Source organism: Dipodomys merriami, unplaced genomic scaffold (genome assembly GCF_024711535.1).
Source record: "Dipodomys merriami isolate MVZ:Mamm:240054 unplaced genomic scaffold, mDipMer1.0.p SCAF_19, whole genome shotgun sequence".
NCBI lineage: Eukaryota > Metazoa > Chordata > Mammalia > Rodentia > Heteromyidae > Dipodomys > Dipodomys merriami.
In genome coordinates, this window is record NW_027203270.1 from 11,499,874 (window position 1) to 11,523,005 (window position 23,132).

General features: G+C 49.6%; 1 protein-coding gene across 1 annotated transcript in view; it reads right to left on the reverse strand.

Moving 5' to 3' along the window:
• Rab11fip4 (RAB11 family interacting protein 4) overlaps positions 1 to 23,132 on the reverse strand; it is a 106,023-nt gene that overhangs the window by 67,514 nt on the left and 15,377 nt on the right. Inside the window, exons 2-3 of the mRNA XM_070027254.1 lie at positions 16,394 to 16,481; positions 13,746 to 13,834 (exon numbers count right to left, since the gene is read on the reverse strand). Of these exons, the coding sequence (XP_069883355.1) occupies positions 13,746 to 13,834; positions 16,394 to 16,481 (177 nt within the window). The remainder of the gene's footprint in view (positions 1 to 13,745; positions 13,835 to 16,393; positions 16,482 to 23,132) is intronic.

A 23,132-nucleotide genomic window follows, 5' to 3' on the forward strand; every position in this document is an offset into this window, starting at 1 on the left:
ACTACCCCCCACCCAAAATGAAGGAAAGCCAGGTACTAGTAATGCCTATAATCCTAGCTATTCAGGAAGCTGAGATATGAGGATCATGGTTCAAAGCCAGCCTAGGCAGGAAAGTCCATGAGACTCTTATCTTCAAATAACCACCAGAAAACCAGAAGTGGTACAATGGCTCAAAGTGGTAGATTGCTAGCCTTGAACAAAAATGCTCAGGACAATGCTCAAGCGCCGAGTTCAAGTCCCATGACTAACCAAAAAAAAAAAAAAGAAACAAGAAAAGAAGTAGAGCACCCTTCCTGGGTCTTTTCCCCACCTCAATTTATTTCTGTTTTTGTTGCTGGAGATAAACCTAGGGCCTACACTTCCTGCTACGATTGAATTTAAATTCTAATACCCTACAGAATGAGAAAATCAAGAAAGACAAATCAAAATTAAGAGACATTCCCAGAGCCAGTGGTCTGTCTTCAAAAACATTGATGTTGCTGGTGGCTCACACCAGTAATCTTAGCTACTTGGGAAACTGACAGAGGAATGATCTTGGGTTGAGGCCAGCTTAGGCAGGAAAGTTCATGTGACTCTATCTCCAAAATAACCAGCAAAAGCAGGACTGGAGGAGTAGCAGCTTTGAATGAAACAAGCTTAGGAAGAGAACCCTGGCACTGGGTTTAAGCCCTATGCACGTGTGTGTGCGTGTGCACATGCGAGCACACACCCGCGCCCGCGCGCGCGCAAAAACAAAAGGCCCCTCCTCCACAAACAATGTGTACACAGTATACACACACACACATACACACACACACACACACACACACACACACACACACTGCAGGACATGCAAATATAGCAAAATACATTCACAAATGAATCTAAAATAAGGGTATTCATTGTTTTGCTCATCACTTTTCTAAACGTTGAAACTGCTCAAAATAAGAAGCCAGAGAAAAGTCCACATGTTCCATTCATTTCTTTCTCTCAGCAGGAGTCTGAGCCTTCAGAGCTGCCCACACTGGGTGGCACAGGGCCTCTTCAGCAGGCCTGCCATTAGGCCCTGACCGTGAAGTGCCTGGCTATGTCCTGGGGGCCCTGCAGGGCCTCTCTCTGTAAAAGCAAAGCCACGGCTCATTGGAGGCCAAGAATGCTTCCTGCTGGGTTTTATGGGGATCGTGGATGCCTTGGGCCAGGACCCTGCAAATCCCAAACTTTTCCCTAAAGATATCTTCTAGGCCACTTGAAAAGAGCAGGAATATTTGTTGAGCACTCAGACTGGGCCAGGCATTGGCCATTTTCAAGATATGAGACTCTTCTTCCCAACCCAGCCTCTACTTCTATCCTCAGGCAAAGTGGTGCCACATTCCAGGAGCGCATACCTGTATGGTCATGGCTTCCTGGAATCTCCTCTGGGCTTTAAATTTTTCATGTCATGCTGGGTGCTGGTGGCTCAGCCTGTAATGCTAGCTACTCAGGAGGCAGAGATCTGAGGATTGCAGTTCAAAACAAGCTGGGGCAGGAAAGTCTGTGAGACTCGTATCTCACTATGGCTCAATGTGGTAGAGTGCTAGCCTTGAGTGAAAAAGCTCAGGGACAGCACCCAGGTCCTGAGTGCAAGCCCCCCGAATGACAAAACAAAAATGTTCTGGCCTGGTTCTTAGCCCTGGAGGTTCAGGTAGGCTGGGCAGGGAGACAATTACAAACTTCTAGGTAAATTGCAAAGCCTGAGAAATCTTGGTTTAGACATGTCCTTTTCAAGATTGCATTTGCATGAGGATTATCTGGAGAACTTTTAAAAACAGATCACTGGAGCTGGGCACTGGTGGCTCACACCTATAATCCTAGCTACTCAGGGGGCTGAGATTTGAGGATCAAAGTCCAAAGCCATCCCAGGCATAAAGATGTGTGGGGCTCTTATCTAATTAAACAGCTGGAAGTGGAGCTGGAGCTCAAATAGTAGAGTGCTAGCCTTGAGCATAAAAGCCACAGAAGAGCTCAAGGCCCTAAGTACAAGCCCCTGTACCTTCACACACACACACACACACACACACACACACACACACACGCGCACGCACGCACGCACGCACGCACGCACGTACGCATGTAGATAACTGGACTTCTCCCCAGATGAGTTAAATTGGAATCTCCAGGAGAGGAGGCTTGAGAATTGTCTTACAGCCCTTTGTTGTAGTATACAGCCAGAGTACAGAAGCACTGGCATAGACTGTGCTCTTTGTGAGAACTAACATCTGTCCAGGGTGACATCTGTGTTGGTGTGTTTCCAGTGGTGCCAGTGTCAGGGATCTGCTTAGTTTGCTGATGAGGGAGCCAGCAGGCTGAGGCTGGTCCCTAATGAATGGGAGAGGACCCATGTACACTCAAGGCGAAAGGATGCAAAGTCAGATGTGAAAGGGTTAATAAAACCACAATGCTTTCCTCTCCTCAGCTTTGAAAGGATGTGTATAAGTGGCCATTCTCTAATATTCCATCAAGCCATATGAAGCCAGGCCCCAGTGGTTCATGCCTATAATCCCATCTGGGCAGAAAAATTCTTAAGACTTTAATCTCTAATTATTAACCAGCAAAATGCTGGATTGGAGGTGTGGCTCAAGTGGTAGAGCACTAGCCATAAGCAAGTAAACTGAACGATCATCAGGCCTTGTACTAGAAAAAGTAGATAGAATTAAGCAAGTTTCCGGAGGTATGAAACATATTCCATCACCTTCAAGCAGCATGCCACAGCCCCATCTCCACAGCACAGCAGAATCACACCACTGTTTGCCAGAAAACATAATTTTAGAACTTAAAGTGCCATTGTCATATGTGTCTGAGAAATGTTGGCTTCAGGAAGAATGAAATGAGGCAATGGTGGGATTAGCACTTAGGCTGTAAACTCCCTCAGGCCTGTCTAGAAAGAAGATCAGGATAGAGCTGTAAAACCTGGCAGCACTTTCTAAATAAGAGCTGAAATTATCTGGAGCTCAGGCTGAAGTCTGGGTCCAAAGACACCCCCATTTGTTTGGCCAGCACAAAGAGCTACTGGCTCCAGTGTGGTCAGGAGACAGAGCAGAAATGTAATGATGGATCTCTCCCTTACTCTAGCTCCATGGATTAAAAGCTTCAAATACCAACCTCAAATACCCAAAATAAAAATAAAATAGAAGCCAGGCACTGGTGACTCACGCCTGTAATGTTAACCATTCAGGAGGCTGAGACCTAAGGATCATGGTTCAAAGCCAGCCCGGACAGGAAAGTCCACGAGACTCTTATCTCCAATTAACTACCAAAAAAGCCAGAAGTGGAGCTATTGCTTAAGTGGTAGAGCACACGTCTTGAGAACAAAAGCTCAAAGACAGTCAGTACCTAGGCCCTGAGTTCAAGCTCCAGGACTGGCACAATTTTTTTTTTTTTTTTTGGCCGGTCTTGGGCCTGAACTCTGGGCCTGGGCGCTGTTCCTCAGCTCTTCAGCTCAAGGCTAGCGCTCTACCACTTGAGCCACAGCTCCACTTCTGGCTTTTTTTTTTCTGCTTATGTGGTGCTGAGGAATTGAACCCAGGGCCTCATGCACACAAGGCAAGCACTCTACCACTGAGCCACCTTCCCAGATGGCACAACTTTTTTTTTTTAAAAAAAGGTTGGAGGTAGAACTTAGTGGTAGAGCCTGGGCTGAGAAGACACAAGGCCCTGGGTTCAGGGTGATTTCCAGCACCAAACCAACCAGCCAACCAACCAAACACAACCACTACTGCACCAAACATGCACCAACTCTTTGCATATCATTATTCCCTAAGCAATGCAGGGCAATAACTATGTGCATACATTTACATACATCAGGTTTCATAAGGAACCTGGAGGTGGCTTACTGGATCCAGGAAGATGGCAGGTTTTATATATATTGTGCTGTTTTATATGAGGGGCTTAAACATCCACAGATTTCAGTCCTGAACCCAACCTCCACTGTACTCAGCTCTGAGCTTACAATATGAGTCTGGGTAGGCTTCAGTGGAGGCAATGGGAGGGGACTGGCAGCATATGGGGGTACCATGGATAACAAGAGAGGTGGTATTAAAGGTGGCTACACCCAGCCAGGTGCCAGTGGCTCACGCCTGTAATCCTAGCTATTTAGGAGGCTGAGATCTGAGGATCATGGTTCAAAGCCAGCCCAGACAGGAAACTCCGTGAAACTCTTATCTCCAATAAACCATCAGAAAACAGGAAGTGGTGCTGTAGCTCAAATGGTAGAGTGCTAGCCTTGAGCTGAAGAGCTGAGGGACAGCGCCCAGGTCTAGAGTTCAAGCCCCACGACTGACAAAAAAAAAAAAAAAAAAAAGGTGGCTACAACCATGTGTAAACAGAGCCAATGGCAGGATGGTTTACGTAGGTGAATGACAAAGTGGCCAGGATCTCCCAGAATTGTAAATCAGGTTTTAGCCAACCAGGGCTGACCATCATCCTTGGCAAGTGTCTCCTGGCCTCTGACACCCATGGAGCCACAGCTCCTCATACCCTCCCTTCACAAGGGCGCCCTCTTGTGGTCTAGGGGGGCTGCATAGCATACAGTCCTCAGAGGGGGTCCAGGTGTAGAAGGAGTTCCTGAGCTGTCAGTCTGGGGACACAGCCCTGGTCACAGGGGTCCTTCCACACACCCTCAGTATCCCCTCTGGTCAGATACTCTGGATTGGAAAATACTCCACAGCCTGATTTGCCATGGGACTGCTCACCCCCAGCCCCTGGGGGCTGGTGTTACCCATGATAGACCCTGCACAGTGGTCAGGGTCAGGGGCTCACTGGGCAGGGGAGAGGCAGGACGGGTGGGATGTTCTAGGGCAGCTGTCTTCTCACCAGCCAACACAAACACAGTTCACTTTATCTACCGGGCTCTCCTCAGAGGGCAACGTCAGAGTCCCCCACCTCCCCACCCACCATGCTGAGAGAAAGGCTATGTCACTTGGGGACAGTGGCGACTGGGGAGCTGACTGCTTTCTCAGGCTCTGTCTCAGGCTGACCTCTAAGGGATGTCTGGGACACAGCAGGTCGCTGAGGGCCGAGCCACAGGCCTGAGATCTGCCCCTGGCTGGGCCCTCTGGTGGCAGGCTAGCCTGCCAACTGTCCCCTCTCCACCCCGGTAGCACTTGGAAGCCCAAGGAAGGAACAAAGCTTAGGTCAGCCAAGCTGACCCGCCCCGAGGAATGCACAAAGCGGCTACACATCACTGGGGCTGGGCTGAGCTCTGGCCAGTTGAGCCACCATTAGGGCAAGACTTGTATGGAGGACAGAAAAGGGTTTTCCCAGGAGATGCTAAAAACCCAATCCCAAAGCTGGGCACTGGTGGTTCATGCCTGTAATCCTAGCCACTCAGGAGGCTATCTGAGGATAATGGTTCAAAGCCAGCCAGATTCTTATGTCCAACTAACCACCAGAAAACTGGATGTGGAGCTATGGCTCGATATAGTAGAGTGTTAGCCTTGAGCAAATAAAGCACAGGGGCAGTGCCCAGGCCCTAAGTTCAAGGCCTACAACTGACGAAAAGAAAAACAACAATAAAGACACCGAAGCCACAGATACCCTCATAATCACACAGTCGTGTGGGGTAAGGAGTGGAAACGCCAAGTTGCTGACATGGACTGACAGTCTGTGGGTTTCCTCATAACCTTTGATTTGGGAGGGAAAGCAATATTGCTCACAGAGAATTCCCTCTCGAGAATATGGCTCCTCTCCCCTATTTTTCATCTTTTTTTCAAGTCCCTCAGCTCTTCAGCTCAAAGCCAGTGCTCTACCACTCGAGCCACAGCACCACTTCCGGTTCTCTAAGTGGAGATAAGAGTCTCAAGGACTTTCCTGCCTGGGCTGGCTTTGAACCACGATCCTCAGATCTCAGCCTGTGGAGCACATGGGCAGCAAAGATGGCGCTGGGAGGGGGTTGAGTGGGCAGAGCCTAATTTACTGAAGAGCACATGGCCAGCCAAGATGGCTCTGGGAGAGAGTGGAGTGGGCAGACCCCAATTGATCTTCTGATCAATACCTAACCAGCCCGTGAAGGCTCAGGTGAATGATAGGGTGTGACCTTGACAGTGATTGGTTCCTCTTCCTCCCTTACCATACCACCCACCCTCTTTGTCTTTAAAAAAGGGGCTGCTCTCTGTTAATAAAAGAGTTTTTCTACCTGCTGGATTTGGCTCCCCGCTGTGTCTGATTGTCTCCTGGGCTGAGGGAGGCTAGGGAACGGGCGAGCGCCGCACTTACCTTTCCTCGGACCCCGTCCGTCTTTTGTGGGACGGACGAAGACCCAACATCTGGCGCCCAACGTGGGGCACGAAAGGAAAAGATACCGGCCGAGGCTAAGCGGTCTCTCGGGGTAAGTGAAACCCTAAATATGGGTAATGCTATATCACAGAAGGAGGAGGAAGAGGCAACATTAGGCCTACAAGGGGTACAGGAGGACTTGGGAAGTGAGAAGGAAAAGGAAAGGGTCAAATCCAATCGAGAACGCACTGAGACGTGCACAGTAGAAGTCAAAACCAGGGTAAAAATTACCCCCTCTGACCCAGCTGATATTACCCCCTCTGACCCAGCTGATACTGACGGTCCGAGGCCCCCTCCCTATTCTCCTGATTGGAGGGGAGGTACGGCGCCCTACGAGACCTGCGAGAGGGACTTGCAAGACCCAGACCCCTACCAGCCTTCTATGGAGGGGCCGAGGGCCAGGGAAGTAACCTCCTCGGAGACCTCCTCTGGAAAGGAAGAGCCACCAAAGAGCCCTGGAAAGGAAGGGCCACCCAAGAGCCCAGACTCTCGGCCACAGGATTCGCTTCCCCAAGCCTATCCAGTCAATCTGGCACCAGGGGCTAACAGGCCCTTGGAATGGTATCCATGGGAAGCTAAGGATCTTAAAGAGCTACGCAAGGCGGTGGCGGAGGATGGCCCAAACTCTCCCTGGGCCCAGACCCTATTACAAGACATTGCCTATCACCCTTGTGTCCCTAAGGACTGGATGGATGTGGCCAAAGCCGTTCTTACTAGTTCTCAGTTTATTAAATGGCATGCTTTCTTTAAGGAAGAATGCAGAGTGAGAGCAGAGAGTAACCGGCAGGCTCAACCTGCAATACCCATTACTTATACCATGTTAGCAGGGACGGGGGAAGCCTACTCCACTGGCGTCGAACAGGCCGCAATACCTGGCCCGTACCGTGACCAGGTGAGGCAGGCAGGACTTGCTGCGTGGTACAAACTAGATGATGGGCCTACTGAGTCCCCCATAGCAGGAGTGAGACAAAAACCAGATGAGTCTCTACCTGATTTCATAGACCGAGTCCAACAGAGTGTTCACCGCAAGCTGCCAGCAGGGAACCTCCGAGATCAGTTTGTAAAGCTGCTGGTCTGGGAAGGGATGAATGCAGACCACCGCATGGCCTGCGCAGGATTGAAAGAGAGTTCCCTGAGCAGATGGGTGGTGGCCTCACAGGATGTGGGAACGCAACAGCACCAGTCCCAATCACTAGCTTTAGCTTTACAGGCTCAGACGCCAGCAGCCCGGGGCCAAGGAACCCCAGGGGGGAGAGGGACTTGTTTTTTTTTTTTTTTTTTTTTTTTTTGTCGGTCGTGGGGCTTGAGGGACTTGTTTTAAATGCGGGCAGGAGGGGCACTTTAAGAGGGACTGTTTACAACAATCCCCTGCCAACCGGCCTGAGGGCAAACCGCCCCCTACATCCTGCCCCAGGGGCATGGAGGGATACAAGTTTGATTTAGAGGGGAAGTCTTTAAACTTGGGGAGGGGCATCCTCCAGCCCCGTTAACTCAAGGAGGAACTCCCTCTGCTGTGAGGCCCAGGCAGCCTCATGGCAGGGCAGCCCAGGTCCATTGGACCATCCCCCTGGTGGACGGACTCCGCCCTAAAATGAGTATTCTCATAGGCGGAAAGAGGTTTCACTGCTTAATTGACACTGGGGCAGACCGAACCATACTCAGGGAGGAGGAAGTGCCCTTGGACTGGAAGCTTGCACCTGGGCCCCCGATATTGGGGGTAGGGGGCAACTCCCAGACCAAAGAAACGGTTGCCCTTATGACATGGACTAGCCCAGACGGAGAACAGGGAAAGATATGTCCTTTAGTGGCAAAGAACCTCACTGCCAATTTACTAGGGCAAGACATGCTAAGACAAATGGATGCCGTGGTCACTACAGACCATCGAGCATCCTATGATGATATCCTGGATGGGGAAGAAGCACAAAGGCTTAAACAGGATGGAGAAGGGAGTTAAGGAAGGGGATTTTTTTAACTTTCATAATTACAGAGAAGAACATAGGGGGCCCGCTCGGGTGCACCCCCAATCCTAAAGGCCACTGCCCCCCGGGTACCTCCCATTAGGTGGAAGCCGGGAAGCCCAATCTGGGTGGAGCAGTGGCCATTGACTAAACCTAAACTTGAAGCCCTCCACCTTCTGGTGGAGGAGCAGATAAGCCTCGGGCATATCCGCCCTTCTCTAAGTCCTTGGAACACACCCGTATTTGTTATTCAAAAAGCCTCCGGGGCTTGGCGGATGCTCCGTGATCTACGGAAGGTAAATGAAAGGATGGAGCTAGTAGGAACGCCCCTAAGAGGCATGCCCTGGACTCCTGCTATACCTTCAGAATATACCTTGGTTGTGATTGATATTAAAGATTGTTTTTTTTCTATCCCTCTGCATCCAGATGACTGCGAGAAGTTTGCTTTCTCTATACCTTCTCTTAATTTTTCCCAGCCTGATCGGAGGTTTGAATGGACAGTGCTGCCACAGGGTATGGCCAATAGCCCAGCCTTCTGCCAACAATACTTGGCCACACTTTTAGAGCCTGTGCTGGGTTCAGATACCTCCCTTGCCTATGCCTACATGGATGATATAATTCTGGGGCACCGAGACCCAAGCTGCCTGGAGGGCCTTCTGGCCCAGGTTCTGGACATATTAAAAAAGGGGGGTTTTACCATAGCCCTTAATAAAATTCAAAAGGTGGCTCCTTTTAAGGTGCTCGGGACCCACCTTACCTTGACTCAGGCCAGCCCCCTTAAGCCTTTGCTGGATATTCCAGCCTCTCTGACCTTAACCCAACTTCAGAGTCTTTTAGGGGAAATCAATTGGCTGTTGCCATGGGTTTCTGTCCCTACAATTACAATATAAGGAAATGCTGGCCATAATTATGGCCCTTCAGGACATTCAAAAACCCTTTAATTTGTATTAAAACAAAAAAGGGGGAGTTAGCCCCCATATACAGTTACAGATAGCTTTGATTTTAAATTTTTCAAAAGGGGCAACTGAATCCAGATTTCAGAAGCACTGGGGACAACTAAACCCTAAGCCCCAAGTGGAAGTCAGGTGGAAGGACCCCCTGACACAACAATGGAGAGGACCTGACCCCCTAGTTACTATGGGCAGGGGATTTGGATGCGTTTTCCCCATAGGGGAGTCCGCTCCCATTTGGATCCCTGCCAGGAACCTTAAGTTTTTACCCATTTCCTCTATACAGGAGGATGCCCAAGAATAAGCTAAAGACAAAAGCCAGAAAGACAATTATTAACCATCCCCAAGGGCAACTAGCCCTTGAGAAGCTCTCTTGTGTTCTCTAACAATTGCAGATGCCGATACTCCAGCTGTCCTGACACTCCAGCTGTTGGCTGTCCTGACTCTCCCGATCCTGTGAACGGCCCTATGGAATTTGCATCAACCTCAGCGAGTGACCTGGGCAGTGATCAACGCTGGCAATGCAGAAATCGTCAGGAGCACCACAAGAGAAGCTGTCCCTTCGACCTGGTTGCCTGACCTTCATTTTGATCACCACCCTATGGACTATTTAATATTTTTTTAGGAGTTAATTATTTTAATGTTACCTGCTTTAATTGTTCTTTTACTAATTGCTTGTATAGCGGCATTGAATCCATACTTATTGTTAAACAACCACCTTTTGTTATGCTTCCAGCTTAGATTTTGTCCAACCCCACAGACAAATAGCTGGATTAGAACAATCCCCACCTCTGGACTCTGAAGTGGCAAAGACTGCTATCCCATCCTTCACTAAGGTTAAAGGACTAGTAGTGACATTTCCTGGCCTGGGAATGCTTTTGCTGATGGTTTTTCTATGCCTTCCTTGGGTTATACGTGCACTGCAAAACTCTTATGAGCTTAGCCAGCCAGTTATCAAGCTCCAAATGAATGAATTTCCCCCCCAAGAGGAATCGCAGCCAGAGACGGGTAAGAGGGGGTGTCAGTCTGACCAACCTAAGACAGGGCCTTCAGCTTCGCTCTGAAGAAGTTCCCGATGACGGGTAAGGCAGACAAGGCGATCCACCCAACCTAAGACAGGCGGGTTCGCTTCTTTAAGCAAAGATGGGGGGAGATGATGTTGGGAGCAATTGGGAGCTGACAGTAAAGCTCAAAGGTCATCTTGACTACTGTGCTAGCTTAAAGGCACGTACAAGGAACTGGCTTACTTAAGACACCAGGTGCCCAGGAATTAATTGAACTGCTTCGGACATTTCTAACTGTGGTGGGACTGATGTTTATTACTGTGCTAGGTGGGTCTGTCATTAAAACAAAAAAAAAGGGGGAATCTGTGGAGCACATGGGCAGCAAAGATGGCGCTGGGAGGGGGTTGAGTGGGCAGAGCCTAATTTACTGAAGAGCACATGGCCAGCCAAGATGGCTCTGGGAGAGAGTGGAGTGGGCAGACCCCAATTGATCTTCTGATCAGTACCTAACCAGCCCGTGAAGGCTCAGGTGAATGATAGGGTGTGACCTTGACAGTGATTGGTTCCTCTTCCTCCCTTACCATACCACCCACCCTCTTTGTCTTTAAAAAAGGGGCTGCTCTCTGTTAATAAAAGAGTTTTTCTACCTGCTGGATTTGGCTCCCCGCTGTGTCTGATTGTCTCCTGGGCTGAGGGAGGCTAGGGAACGGGCGAGCGCCGCACTTACCTTTCCTCGGACCCCGTCCGTCTTTTGTGGGACGGACGAAGACCCAACATCAGCCTCCTGAGCAGCTAGGATTACAGGTATGAGCCACGAACGCCCAGCATATTTTTCATATCTTATCTGGGCCGTGTAGTAACTCTTCTGGAAGGGTGGGTGATAAAGCATAAGATCCAGCTCCTCCACCCCAGCGTAATTTTCACCCAGTTTGGGAAGGCCAGCATCCAAAGATAAAAGGAAAAGGACAAACTGATAACAGCTGCGGGATTCAGCTTCAGGAAAGAAGGGATGATTGCAAATTACTGACCTCAGGCCTTTGTGACCCTAGACTGGTACAGGAAGCCCTGTTTTGTGGCAGAGGAACCTGAGCTTGAAGGGGTTGAAAAGAATTTGCCAGGTTTGCACAGCTGGTCAATGGCCAAAGTGGAGTATGGATGCTCACCACTGACTTCCTCACTCAGGGACTTGTTCCTGTATCCACAGAAGGCCTACTCAGCATTTGCCTACCCACTATGGAGGTCTTCTGTCTTAGCCCTGGTCCTGCTAGGTAGCCCCAAACACTGATGTCCCCCACATGTGCTAGACCCATCAGGCCAGGCCTAAAATCTCTCTCTGCTCTCTGTGAGGATGTCTGGGGCCTAGCTGTCTTGAGCTATTGCCAAGGGTCCCCAATTCTGAGCATAGCACCCTGAACTTAATACCTGCTACTCTGCTACCTTTGACTTGTTTAATAACATTCATAGTAGGACATTGGTTCAGATGGAAACTCTAGGCCCTGTAAATCAAACTAAAATGGTATTGCTCATGCTGAAGTTTCAAGCCACCAGGCTGAAACTAAGCTGCTTATCTGGCCTCTCCAGAAACCTGGGGAGGGAGGAAGGGAGAGACAGAGACAGAGAGACAGAGAGAGACTGAGAATAGGCAAATTCCAATCATAGGCAAATTCCTTATGATAGACAAACCCCCAAGCAGGCCAGTTTTAGACAGCATAAGGAAGTCCCTCTGCTTTATTTAACCTTTCACAAAAGCAACCCAAAGCAACCTGATGCCAGCCAATTTGCCTTTTTCCTCCTACTGCCATGTTTCCCTGTTAAAACTGCACAAAACCCAGTGTGGGGCACTACTTGGTGGGAGAGCTCCATTCCAGATCAAAGCCAATTGAATCAGTAGCTAAATTGGTTGTTATTTTGTCTTGACCTTCTCCAAGGCCATTTCCTTGGCCACCCTCAGTGCTAAAACCTTCTTTCTAGATAGTCCCTCTTCCAGCTCTCCCCCACCACACAGTGGGATCCTGGGAGCTGACTGATGACTGAAGTGATCTCTGGGGTTTTGTGCCTCCTTCAGCTACACACACACACACACACACACACACACACACACACACACACACACACACACACACACACACACACACACACACACGTGCATGCACACACGTACATATGTACGCACATGTATCCATGCACATGCAAAAACATACACAGTACTCCTTTTGTGAGCAGGAATTAAGCAGAGCTACAGAAGAGGTTTTTGAGACTTAGATGAGAAGTCAAAAGTGTCTTCTTCTAGCCCAAAGGGATCTGGGCCACAGGGCATCTTAACTGTTCCTTTTTTTTTTTTTCTTTTTTTCTTTTTGTCAGTCGTGGGGCTTGAACTCTGGGCCTGGGTGCTGTCCCTCAGCTCTTCAAGTTCTACCACTTGAGCCAAAGCACCACTTTTGGTTTTCTGAGTGGTTTGTTAGAGATAAGAGTCTCACAGACTTTTCCTTCCTGGGCTGACTTTAAACTGGGATCCTCAGATCTCAGCCTCCTGAGTAGCTAGGATTATAGGCATGAGCCACCAGCACTTGGCTCTTAACTGTTTCTCTATAGGATGAAGTTACAAGTGTGAGGAAAAATAGCTGAGTTTTAAATCCAACCCAACACCCATTTGGCAATGGTAACAGCAGAAGGAAGCCATGAGGATTACAGTGTAATATTTCCTAAAACCATTAGGACTTCCTGATATGAATGGCTTTTATGCCTAACAACCCCTTTAGTTCACACCGGCCTTGTTACTAATGCTGTGTTTCAAGGTGGGGCATCAGATAGCTGCAGAATGGGGCTGGTGGCCTGCAAGCCCACACTTGGACTGAGAAGGTAGGAATGTTCCCGCTCACCTGCTGTCCACCTCCAGGGGGCGGAGGAGGCTGGAGCTTGGGTAACAAAAACTCAGAGAGCTTGGGGCAGGTAAACTCACTGGTGTGCTGGGCTGCCCAGACCCGTGGGCAGTGCATGATGGGGCGGCGTCTAGTGCCTCCCTCACCTGCCAGGTCCTGAGCCGTAGCCAGTACCACAAGCTGCTGCCCACTAGCATAGTGTCATCCCAGGTTCGTCCAGTGAATATCAAATGGTGGGTGGAAAGGAAACCTTGAATTTGTAGTCAACCAGGGCAAACTGCAGCTTGTGTATAATAAGGGGGAGCCATGGATCTGATCTTTGACCATACTAATGCTGGGAAGTATCAGCCTGGGATGAATTGCTGAACACTGTTTAGAGCTGGAGAATTCGAGGCACACTGGGGTCTCTCATCCCAGGAGTGTAGGGAAGACATGGGTCCCCACTACCCTCCAACCTGCCGCTCCCCCTCCCAGGACAGACAGGCAGAGGGCACTGGGCGGTGTGCCTGATCTCACAGGCTGGGCAGTCTTCCTGCCAGGCTTCACTGCACATGTTCCAAGACCTTTTTCTTGGCTTTGATGCCAAAGGGAGGGTCTGAGTTCTCCCACCAAGGCCAGAAGAACAAGAAGGGCAGTCCAGCACAGAGATGCCGTGTGATCTCTTACCTGCTCCATGCAGTCTGGGATCTCAGGAGCGCAGGGCAGGGTCCCTGCACTCTCCACAGACAAGACATCCTTCAACAGTTCTTCGCACCCTGTGAACAGGCAGACAGACATATCAGGACAGACAGGATTGAGGGTCAGAGCCCTGGCCTGCAGGCCTGTTCTGCTTCTGACCGATGGGCCTTGGAGGGAAGGGCTGGAGGGAGGCAGGCATCCATGTTCCATCCATGTCTCTTAGACACCAACTGAGCATGCAAAGGCAGGGGAGGAGCAGCCAGAATGCAGGGGTAGGCAGGGAGGCAGGGAAGAGGAGGTGCAGCTGGTTTGGGGTGCAGCAGAGGGAGCTGAGAGAGCCCGTGACCTGGACATTCTTCCACCAGGACTAACTCAGTAGGAAACACACATAAGATGGTAAGCAAGGAGGGCTGCCTAGAGGAAGACAGCAGCTCCCTGATTGCCCATAGGAACTCCATACACATTCCTCGGGCTGAACACCTTCCACCAAATCCTTCAAACTTGAGTCTAAAACAGGGCCACCCCCATGTGGCCTCAGGACGTCTCCACCTTCGCCTGACCTGGTTAAACAGGTGGCTTCTCTGCCGGGCTTTGAACAAAGGCCTAAGTTGTATGTGACAAAGCAGGTGCAGTCTGTGGTGACCCAAAGACTCAAACAAGTCTATCAGAAAACCTTTATTGGGGGCCTTCAGTGACGTCCCTCAACTTCTCAGCTCATTTCCTTTTCAACAGAATTCCAAACTCCTCCCCACCACCACCACAACTTGGAGGAACCCAGTGAGCATGACCTACCCTGGGCTGACCACCAGACAGAAAAGGAGGACTTCCCTCCCTTCACAGGCCACAGCACACAGGGCATCCTGTTGCTCCCTCAGGAGTAACCGCTCCCCTTGGCAGCCAGGGGGAGGGCTGAGCAAGCCCACCTGGCTGGACCTAAGCAACTCACCAGACACACGGCTTAATAAGTTAGGGTGGCTGTGTTCTCATTCCTGGGGCTTCTCTCAACTGACCCCCTCAATTCAGGAAAGAGAAGGAAGACAGGGATTTTTCTACTGCTCCCTTAAAACAGGGGGAATGAAAGGAAGGAATTAGAAGGGGCCAAAAAGAGTAGGGAGGGAAATAGATCAGGAGCCCTAGCAGGAGGAGGAGACAGGGGGCTTAGCTCTGTCAGGTATGCCCAGACCTGGATTTAAAGCTACAAATCAGCTAGGTGTTGATGGCCCAGGCCTGTCATCCTAATTACTCAGGGGATCTGCAGGTTCAGAGCCATCACAGGCCAAAAAAAAAAAAAAAGCCATGAGATTCTGTCTTCAATTAACCTGCAAAAGGCTGGGCTGGAGGTATGACTCAAGTGGAGGAATGCCAACTGTGAGTTAGAAAGCTGAGCAAGAGGGCTGGGATGTAGCTCAGTGGCAAAGCGCTTGCCTAGCAAGTGCAACATCCTGGGTTTGATCCCCAGTACCAAAAAAGAAAAGACATATATATATATATATATATATATATATATATATATATATATATATATATATAGTTTAAAAAAATAGAAAGCTGGGGCTGGGAAGGTGGATCAGTGGTAAGGTTTTCCTCGCATGCATGAGGCCCTGGGTTTGATTCCTCAGCACCACATAAGCAGAAAAAGCCAGAAGTGGCACTGTGGCTCAAGTGGTAGAGCACTAGCCTTGAGCTGAAGAGCTGAGGGACAGTGCCCAGGCTCAGAATTCAGGCCCCATGACCAACCAAAAAAAAGAAAAGAAAAGGAAAGAGAAGAAAGAAAGAAAGAAAGAAAGAAAGAAAGAAAGAAAGAAAGAAAGAAAGAAAGAAAGAAAGAAAGAAAGAAAGAAAGAAAGAAAGCTGATACTGGCACAAAACAAAACAAAACAAAACTTGGAAGCTCTGAGTGTGTCCTGGGAAAGTCTTTTTTTTTTATTGTTGTTGTTGTTGGGCCTTGAACTCTGGGCCTGGGCGCTGTCCCTCAGCTCTTTGGCTCAAAGCTAGTGCTCTATCACTTGAGCCACAGCATCGCTTCCAGTTTTCTTGTGGGTTACTGGAGAAAAGAATCTCACAGACTTTCCTCCCCAGGCTGGCTTTGAACTGTGATCCTCAGATCTCAGCCTCCTGAGTAGGTAGGATTACAGGCGTGAGCCACCAGTGCCTGGCTTCCTGGGAAACTCTTTAGGGGTGTGGGTATCCCAAGGGGAGGAAGAGAGGACCAGGAGAGAAAAGCAATGGTAGATTTGCTCCAGAGCAGATATTAGAGAGTGCAAAAAGGCTGTCTCTCACATCCAGGCATCCCTGACTTGGGCTTGGATCTGTGGCAGAGGTGCAGAGTGACCCACAGCCTCACAATCTGTCCCTGCTGTGGACACCAAGATTCCTCCCTCAGCCCATGTGTAGCTGAGACAAAGTCCACTTCCAGGCCCACCTTAGGTTCTGCTTCCTCCCCATGGATAGGAATCCAGCTAGACCCAAATTGTGCCTGTTTCCCAGGTGACCAGGACCCGAGGGAGCCCTAAGACTCCCCCTACCTGGCAACGCATGTGCGTGTGCGTGCACTCACACACACACACACACACACACACACACACACACACACACACACACACACACACACACACCACACATCATCAGGGTCTCACCTTTCATGGCGAACACCCCTCGGCAAAAGTCCTTGAAGTTGATTCTCCCCAGGTCGTTGGGGTCTAAATACTTCACAAATTTTTCCACCTGTGAGAAGGAAAGAGGAATTGTAGGAGCAATCCAAGGATAACCCCAAAGGCCCATGGCACCGGGGCGGAGGGGACACAAGCAGGCAGCTGCTGGTTACTTTGTCCCTTAAGTCAAGGCAAAGAAAGGAAGACAGACCCCAGCTCCTCAGTGCAGGGTTTGTTCTCCAAGCCCCGCCCCCAAGATGGCATGCTGAAAGCCAAGGCTTTGCTGCCATGGTGGTTTTGGGTCTTGAGACAGACACTGCAGGTGTGCACCATTGCATTCAACTCTGTTCTCCATATCTGTCTGTCTGTCTTTGTTGTGTGTGTGTGTCTGTGTGTGCCAATCCTGGGGCTTGAACTCAGGGTCTGGGCACCGTTCCTGAGCTTCTTTTGCTTAAGGCCAGCCACAGCTAGCAAACTTCCAGCATCATTTTTTTTTTTTTTGGAGCAGTTTATTGGCAATAAGTCTCATGGACTTTGCTGCTCTGGCTAGCCTCAAACTGCAATCCGCAGATCTCAATCTCCTAAGTAGCTAGGATTACAGGCCCGAGCCATGGTTTCAGGTCTCCTTTTGTACCTCTGTGGAGCATCCCTGCCCCTGACAAACCTGTCCTGACCCCCATATCTAAGTAGGCCCCACCCTGATGCCACATTGTCTCGAAGTACCTTCAACTGGTATCTTCAGTTTGTAATGATATGTTTCGGTGATAATTTGATGAGTTTGTATTTTTTTTCCTTTACAAATTAAGCAGCTCCCTAAGGGTGAAGACTATGTCTTTTCTGACCCACTGCATAGCTGGTATCTTATCATGATTGGCACATACTAGACGCCTCATAAATGCTTGTTGCATAAATGAACATAAATGGCTCCACAAAACATCTAAGTTTTTTTCTTACTTGGTTTTGAGACAAAAATCTTACTACATATGTAGTCCAAGCAGGCCTCAAATTTGTGATCCTCCTGTTTCAACCCTCCCAGTGCCCTGACAGGGATGTACCACTACACCCAGCTACCCCATAGGGTCTCATGTTTGTGCCAGGGCAGACCTCAGACTACAATCGTCCTAACTACTGCAAAGCTGGGATCCCAAGTGCTATACTATAATCAGCATATTGTCTAAGAAGGGGGGGGGGTCTTCCTAACTTTTTTGCCTTGGGTTAGCCTCAAACTGTAATCCTCCTGATATCTGCCCTCCTGAGAGGCTGGAAATCTGGGTCCTCCTGCCTCTCATCTTGAATTGTAGCTTCTTGATATTTCTTCCAAGAGATTGTGTGTGTGTGTGTGTGTGTGTGTGTGTGTGTGTGTGTGTGTGTGTGTGTGTGTGTGTGTGTGTGTGTGTGTTTGTGTTTGTATGCAGGGTGGGAGGGGTCCATCCTGGGGCTTGAACTTAGGACTTGGGTACTATCCTGGGGCTTTTGTGCTCCAGGCTAGTGTTCTACCACTTGAGCCATACCTCCACTTCCAAGACTGCTTCTAAATCTGCCTATAGTTTAACAGCAGCCCCTACACAGCAGCCCTGCCAGCACTCATTCATTTATTTATTCATTCCTTCCTTCAACAAGGCACCACTGAGCATCTCCTGTGTGCCTGGCACTGTGCTAAGCACAGGTGTTCACATGAATACACACAGCACCCACCACAACCCTTAGTAACCACCATCACCATCAACAGCACAGCCACTTCTATCCAGAATTCTCCCTGGCTGCACCATGGATGATGCACACAGAGCTCTCTGAGAATGCAGAACTCACTCTAGCATGTGGGAAAGGTCCCCATCCTAGCCTTGCTCTCTGGCCCCACTCCAGGCAGACCTCCCTCCCTTCTTCCCTCCCTCTCTTCCTCCCTCTCTCCCTCCCTCCCTCCTTTTCTCCCTCCCTCCCTTCTTTCCTCCCTCTCATGATGTTGTCACATGCACATAGGCCAGGCATGGCAGCTGCAGCAAGGGCAGAAGTCCTGGTCATTGCAGCAGCTTAGCACCCTAGGGATGATTCGGTAGCCGCAGAAGACAGCCTGGCAGAGCCCCCCACAACCACAGGTCCCTCCCCAAGCATGCTAGCTGTGTGCCTCTATTCCAGTCAGCCTGGCTTTTCCATTCTGCTGCTGGGGCTGAGGGAGAGCAGCAGGGCCGTGCAGGGAAGGTCCTTTCTGGGGAAACCCTGGTCCTGGTAGTGGGCAGGATGTCAGGGAAGGCAGGCCGGAGGTGTGCTATTGAAGAGCTGAGGCAGCCTTCTGCCAGTTCCTGGTCATTCAGCGCCTCCTCAGCTGTGCAGCTGCCATCCCTCTGCACAACCACACAGCCGCTCGCACTGCCAGGCGGTGACGTGGCATCTGAGAATAGCAACGCCCAGGTGCCACCTGCAGGGGTGTCACCCACAGCCCCAGCAGGCGGCCTGCCTCTTCTCCCCCAGCCCTGTCTTCACTGGCTTTATGGGGAGTCTATGAATGCAGGCACGGGCCCAGAGCACTGTGCACCCCCAGCCTCCTGGCAGTCGCCCCTACAGTCCTCTCCAAGGTCAGGACTAGGCAGTAATCATCTCTGATGCGAGCCACGTTGTGGAGTCGGCCCAAAGGAGATCCCCCCCCTTCAGACGCACCTGGGAGACAGCAGACTGCTGGAATCCACAGATTGGATTCTGTGACCCCTGAGTTCACAACTCCCAGGGACTGGGGGCACCACTGGGCCAGGCCATCCATTCCTAGCCTCTAGGGAAAAAGGCAGCCTGGAGCAGACAGGGGTTTGTTTCAAGACAGGCAGATAAATTGGGGGTCCATGGAGCACCCCTTCACTCTGGCTTGGAGCTGTAGTTGGGGCTCCCACCTGCTGCGACTTCCCTTCTCTACCACTACTCCCATGGGGCTCCCGGAACCATGGCAGACCCAGAGTGGTTAGTGGCCATGAAAATGGTACATATTCCCCTGGGATAGCCCCTTGCAACATTCCTAGAACAAGGCACTCTGGGAGCATCCTTATGCCCCTCAGTAGATGAATGGATCAAGAAAATGTGGGATATATACACAATGGAATTCTATGCCTCCATCAGAAAGAATGACATTGCCCCATTTGTTAGGAAATGGAAAGACTTGGGAAAAATTATATTAAGTGAAGTAAGCCAAGCCCAAAGAAACATAGGTCCCATGGTTTCCCTTATTTGCAATATCTAGTATATGTCTGAGTCAAGCAGAAAAGGTCAGATAAGTTGATGTTAGGAAAATGAACCCTAAGATATGTATTCAAATGTTTTTTTTCTTTCATGCATTTGTTTCTAATGCATTTATAAGATTATTTCTTTGTTGCTTTGTATGTCCCTCCCCCACAGTATAACCCCTGCTTTCACTGTATTTGATGTCGGTATAATTTGTGGAGGGGAAGGGGAAAAAACAAGTCGTTTAAATAAAGATACAGGTGGACCTGTTGCAACAATGAGACGTACAAGTTGTCATGTCGAAAACGAACTTTACAACTTTGGTTGGGGGGGGGGCTTGGTGTGGGGGCGGGGAAGGATGGGAAGGGATGGGAAGGGGAAACAAAGGAGGCTACAATGCTTGATAAGGAATGTACTCATTATCTTGCCCATGTAATTGTAACCCCTCTGTACAGTATTTTCACAATTAAAAAAAAAAAAGTCCCACAGCACATGCGCAATGGCTTCCCAAGTGATCCCTGTGTAGAGGCGCCCCCGTGGTGGTTGAACATTTGCCACAGACAGCTCCACGTGATATAGCCTCGCTTCACACAAACCTGAACGTCCCACACCACCATGCCACCCCACACCACCATTTTACAGTCGAGGCTCAGAGGTGAAGACAATTACACAAGATTTAGATGGCCGCAGAGGTAAACCTTGAACCAGGCCCCGCTGATCCCAGAGTATCAACCCTGCGCTCTGCGGCCCTTCACCTCCTCCTGCACGGTGAGAAAGCCCCACTTCTGCCAGAGCCAGGCTCTCCCTGTTACCTGTTCTGAAGGGCTGGTCCTGCCCCACGGCGGACTGTGTATCAAAAGAGCTTTGGGCCAGAAGTGTCTGTCAGTGGCCATGGACAAGGCCCTGGGTTCAATCCTCATTGTAGCAACAAAGGGGTGCTTTGCCCTCTGTGGCTGGGACCCCCTCCCTTTGGCAGCTGGTACCCTTCTACCATCCATCCTGGAATGTATTCAGTGGACCAGTTCCTTCGTTTCCAAGACAGAAGAGGCAAGTCCAGGGAGGGGCAGGGGAGGGCAAGATCACCTGCAACATAGCAAACAAGCCCCTGTGGCTGGAACTCACAGGGAACTCAGGCCGCAGCCCGTGGGTGCAGGCCTGGGGGCACCACTCTGGCTCGCAGGGAAGGAGAGAAGGCAGGGCCTGGCAGAGATCATGGGAACAGTACTGTCACTGAAGCACACACACAGCTGGGCCACGGCGCCTGCTGCCAGGAAAAGTGGTTGTTTGCTGGCAGTAAAATATTGATCTTTCCTTTTTGGGGCTGCTCAATTTCCAGGCTTCCCTGTCTATTTCTGTTGCCTTTCTCTTCAGGCTGACTTTCGCCTTTGATTCCCCTGGGTCACATCTCCAGTTCAGAGCAGACGCGCCATGCTGGGAGCCCCATCACGCAGCTGTCTGACTGAATGCCCATCAGATCCTCCCAGGGCAGCCCTGCCCACCCTCCTTCATTCCAGCTGTGCACGCCAGACAGATGCTGACAGAACCCTCTGCCTTCCTAAGGTCTCAGCCCTCTGGACCAGGGAGATAAGCTGGCTTATCCCGCTGTGGTGAGGTGCCCTCTGCACCTTGAGGTGCTAGATGGATGTTAGCCACTCCCATCCGTAATCAAAACAAATACTGAGTTAGTGTGACCGTGCCAGGCACGGTTTTAAGCCCTCTGTGCGTAGGAGTTTATGTATCTCACAATCCCTGGCCAGTGGATTCTATTATTATTCCCACATATCTCAGGAAACAAATCCAGCCAGGCTCAGACACTCAAGGCTAAGATAAAGCAAGCAGGAAAAAAGCTGAGAGCTCTGCCACAGCAGTCATGCAACTCTGAAAGAAGAAAAACCTTTCTGCCTGGAAAGAGACATGAAGAAGAAGGCCTCGTGGGACAGAAAGAGGGACGGAGGGAGGGCCACCGTGAGAAGGAAGCTGGGGATTCCATCAAATTGAGTTTGGAGTCAATCCCCGAACTGCACATGCCCAGAACTGACCTGAAACACACCCCAAAACGCCTTCTGAACTGAACGGTGGTAGAGCCAGTGGAGCAGGTCCCTAGACTGTCCGTGTGTGGGGTGGTTCTGGATAGAACCGGAAAGGCTTTGAAAAATGAACTAATGTTAAAACCACAGCTCAGCGGACAAGCCAGAACCCTGGGGTTTTGACCTAATTGGCTGGATTCCCTGATTAAAAACAAACCAATTAACTGACATTTAGGGTAGTTTAATAGGACCCAGTCTTTTTTTTTTTTTTTTTTTTTTTTGTCGGTCGTGGGGCTTGAACTCTGGGCCTGGGCACTGTCCCTCAGCTCTTCAGCTCAAGGCGAGCGCTGTACTACTTGAGCTACAGCACCACTTCTGGTTTTCTGGTGGTTTATTGGAGATAGGAGTCTCACGGTCTCTCCTGCCCGGGGTGGCTTTGAACCGCTACCCTCAGATCTCAGCCTCCTGAGTAGCTAGGATTACAGGCGTGAGCCACCAGCGCCCAGCTTCATGACACACAAAAAAGCCAGAAAAGCTGACAAGAAGGTAAAGGGGAAAGATTACTATAGGCAGTCTGACCCCAAGATGGCCCAGAAGTTGTCATCCTTAGATAAAGATTTCTTCTGTTTCTGTTGCTGTGTTGTTTTGGTTTAGGTGCTAGGGACTAAAACCAAGATGAAAAATGAATTTTAAGGTAGTTATCATTACCATAAAGGTGAATACTCTTGAAATAAATGGAAATGTAGAAATTCTCAGCAGAAAGAAAAGTTGGAAAAAAAAAGACATGGAAATTTAGGACTAAATTGCAGTTTAGAACTAAAACATAGAAGAAATAAAAAAATGTTCTTTGCATGGCATTAGTATCAGGATGAAGATGACAAGAAAAGTGGTAGAATCATAGAAAAATATGTAGAAAAGCTGGGTGCTAGTGGCTCACATCTGTAATCCTAGCTACTCAGGAGGCTGAGATCTGAGGATCACAGTTCAAAGCCAGCCCAGGCAGGACATCTGTGAGCCTCTTATCCCCAATTAACCACCAGAAAACCGGAAGTGGTGCTGTGGCTCAAGTGGTAGAATGCTAGCCTTGAGCTGAAGAGCTCAGAGACAGCGCCCAGGCCCAGAATTCAAGCCCCACCACTGACAAAAAAAAAAAAAAGAAAGAAAGAAAGAAAGAAAAAGAAAGAAAGAAGAAAAGAAAAAAGAAAATACCTAGAAATTAGCTAACTGGAACAAGGAAAATAACCAAGGATTGCAGGGTCTGCTTGCTAAGAAGACAAATGGCCCTAAATGTGCATGTACTCATAATGCAAAACACACAAAGAAAAACTAATATAACTGGACAAAGAAACAGACAAATAGACAATTATGGTCAGATTTCAACATTCCTCTCCAGTAGCCAACAGAACCAATTAAAGGGAAAACCACTGAGACTATAAAGGGCCTGACCAGCGCCACCTACCTGCCAGCCTCAGCCACATACCTAGATTACTAGGAGA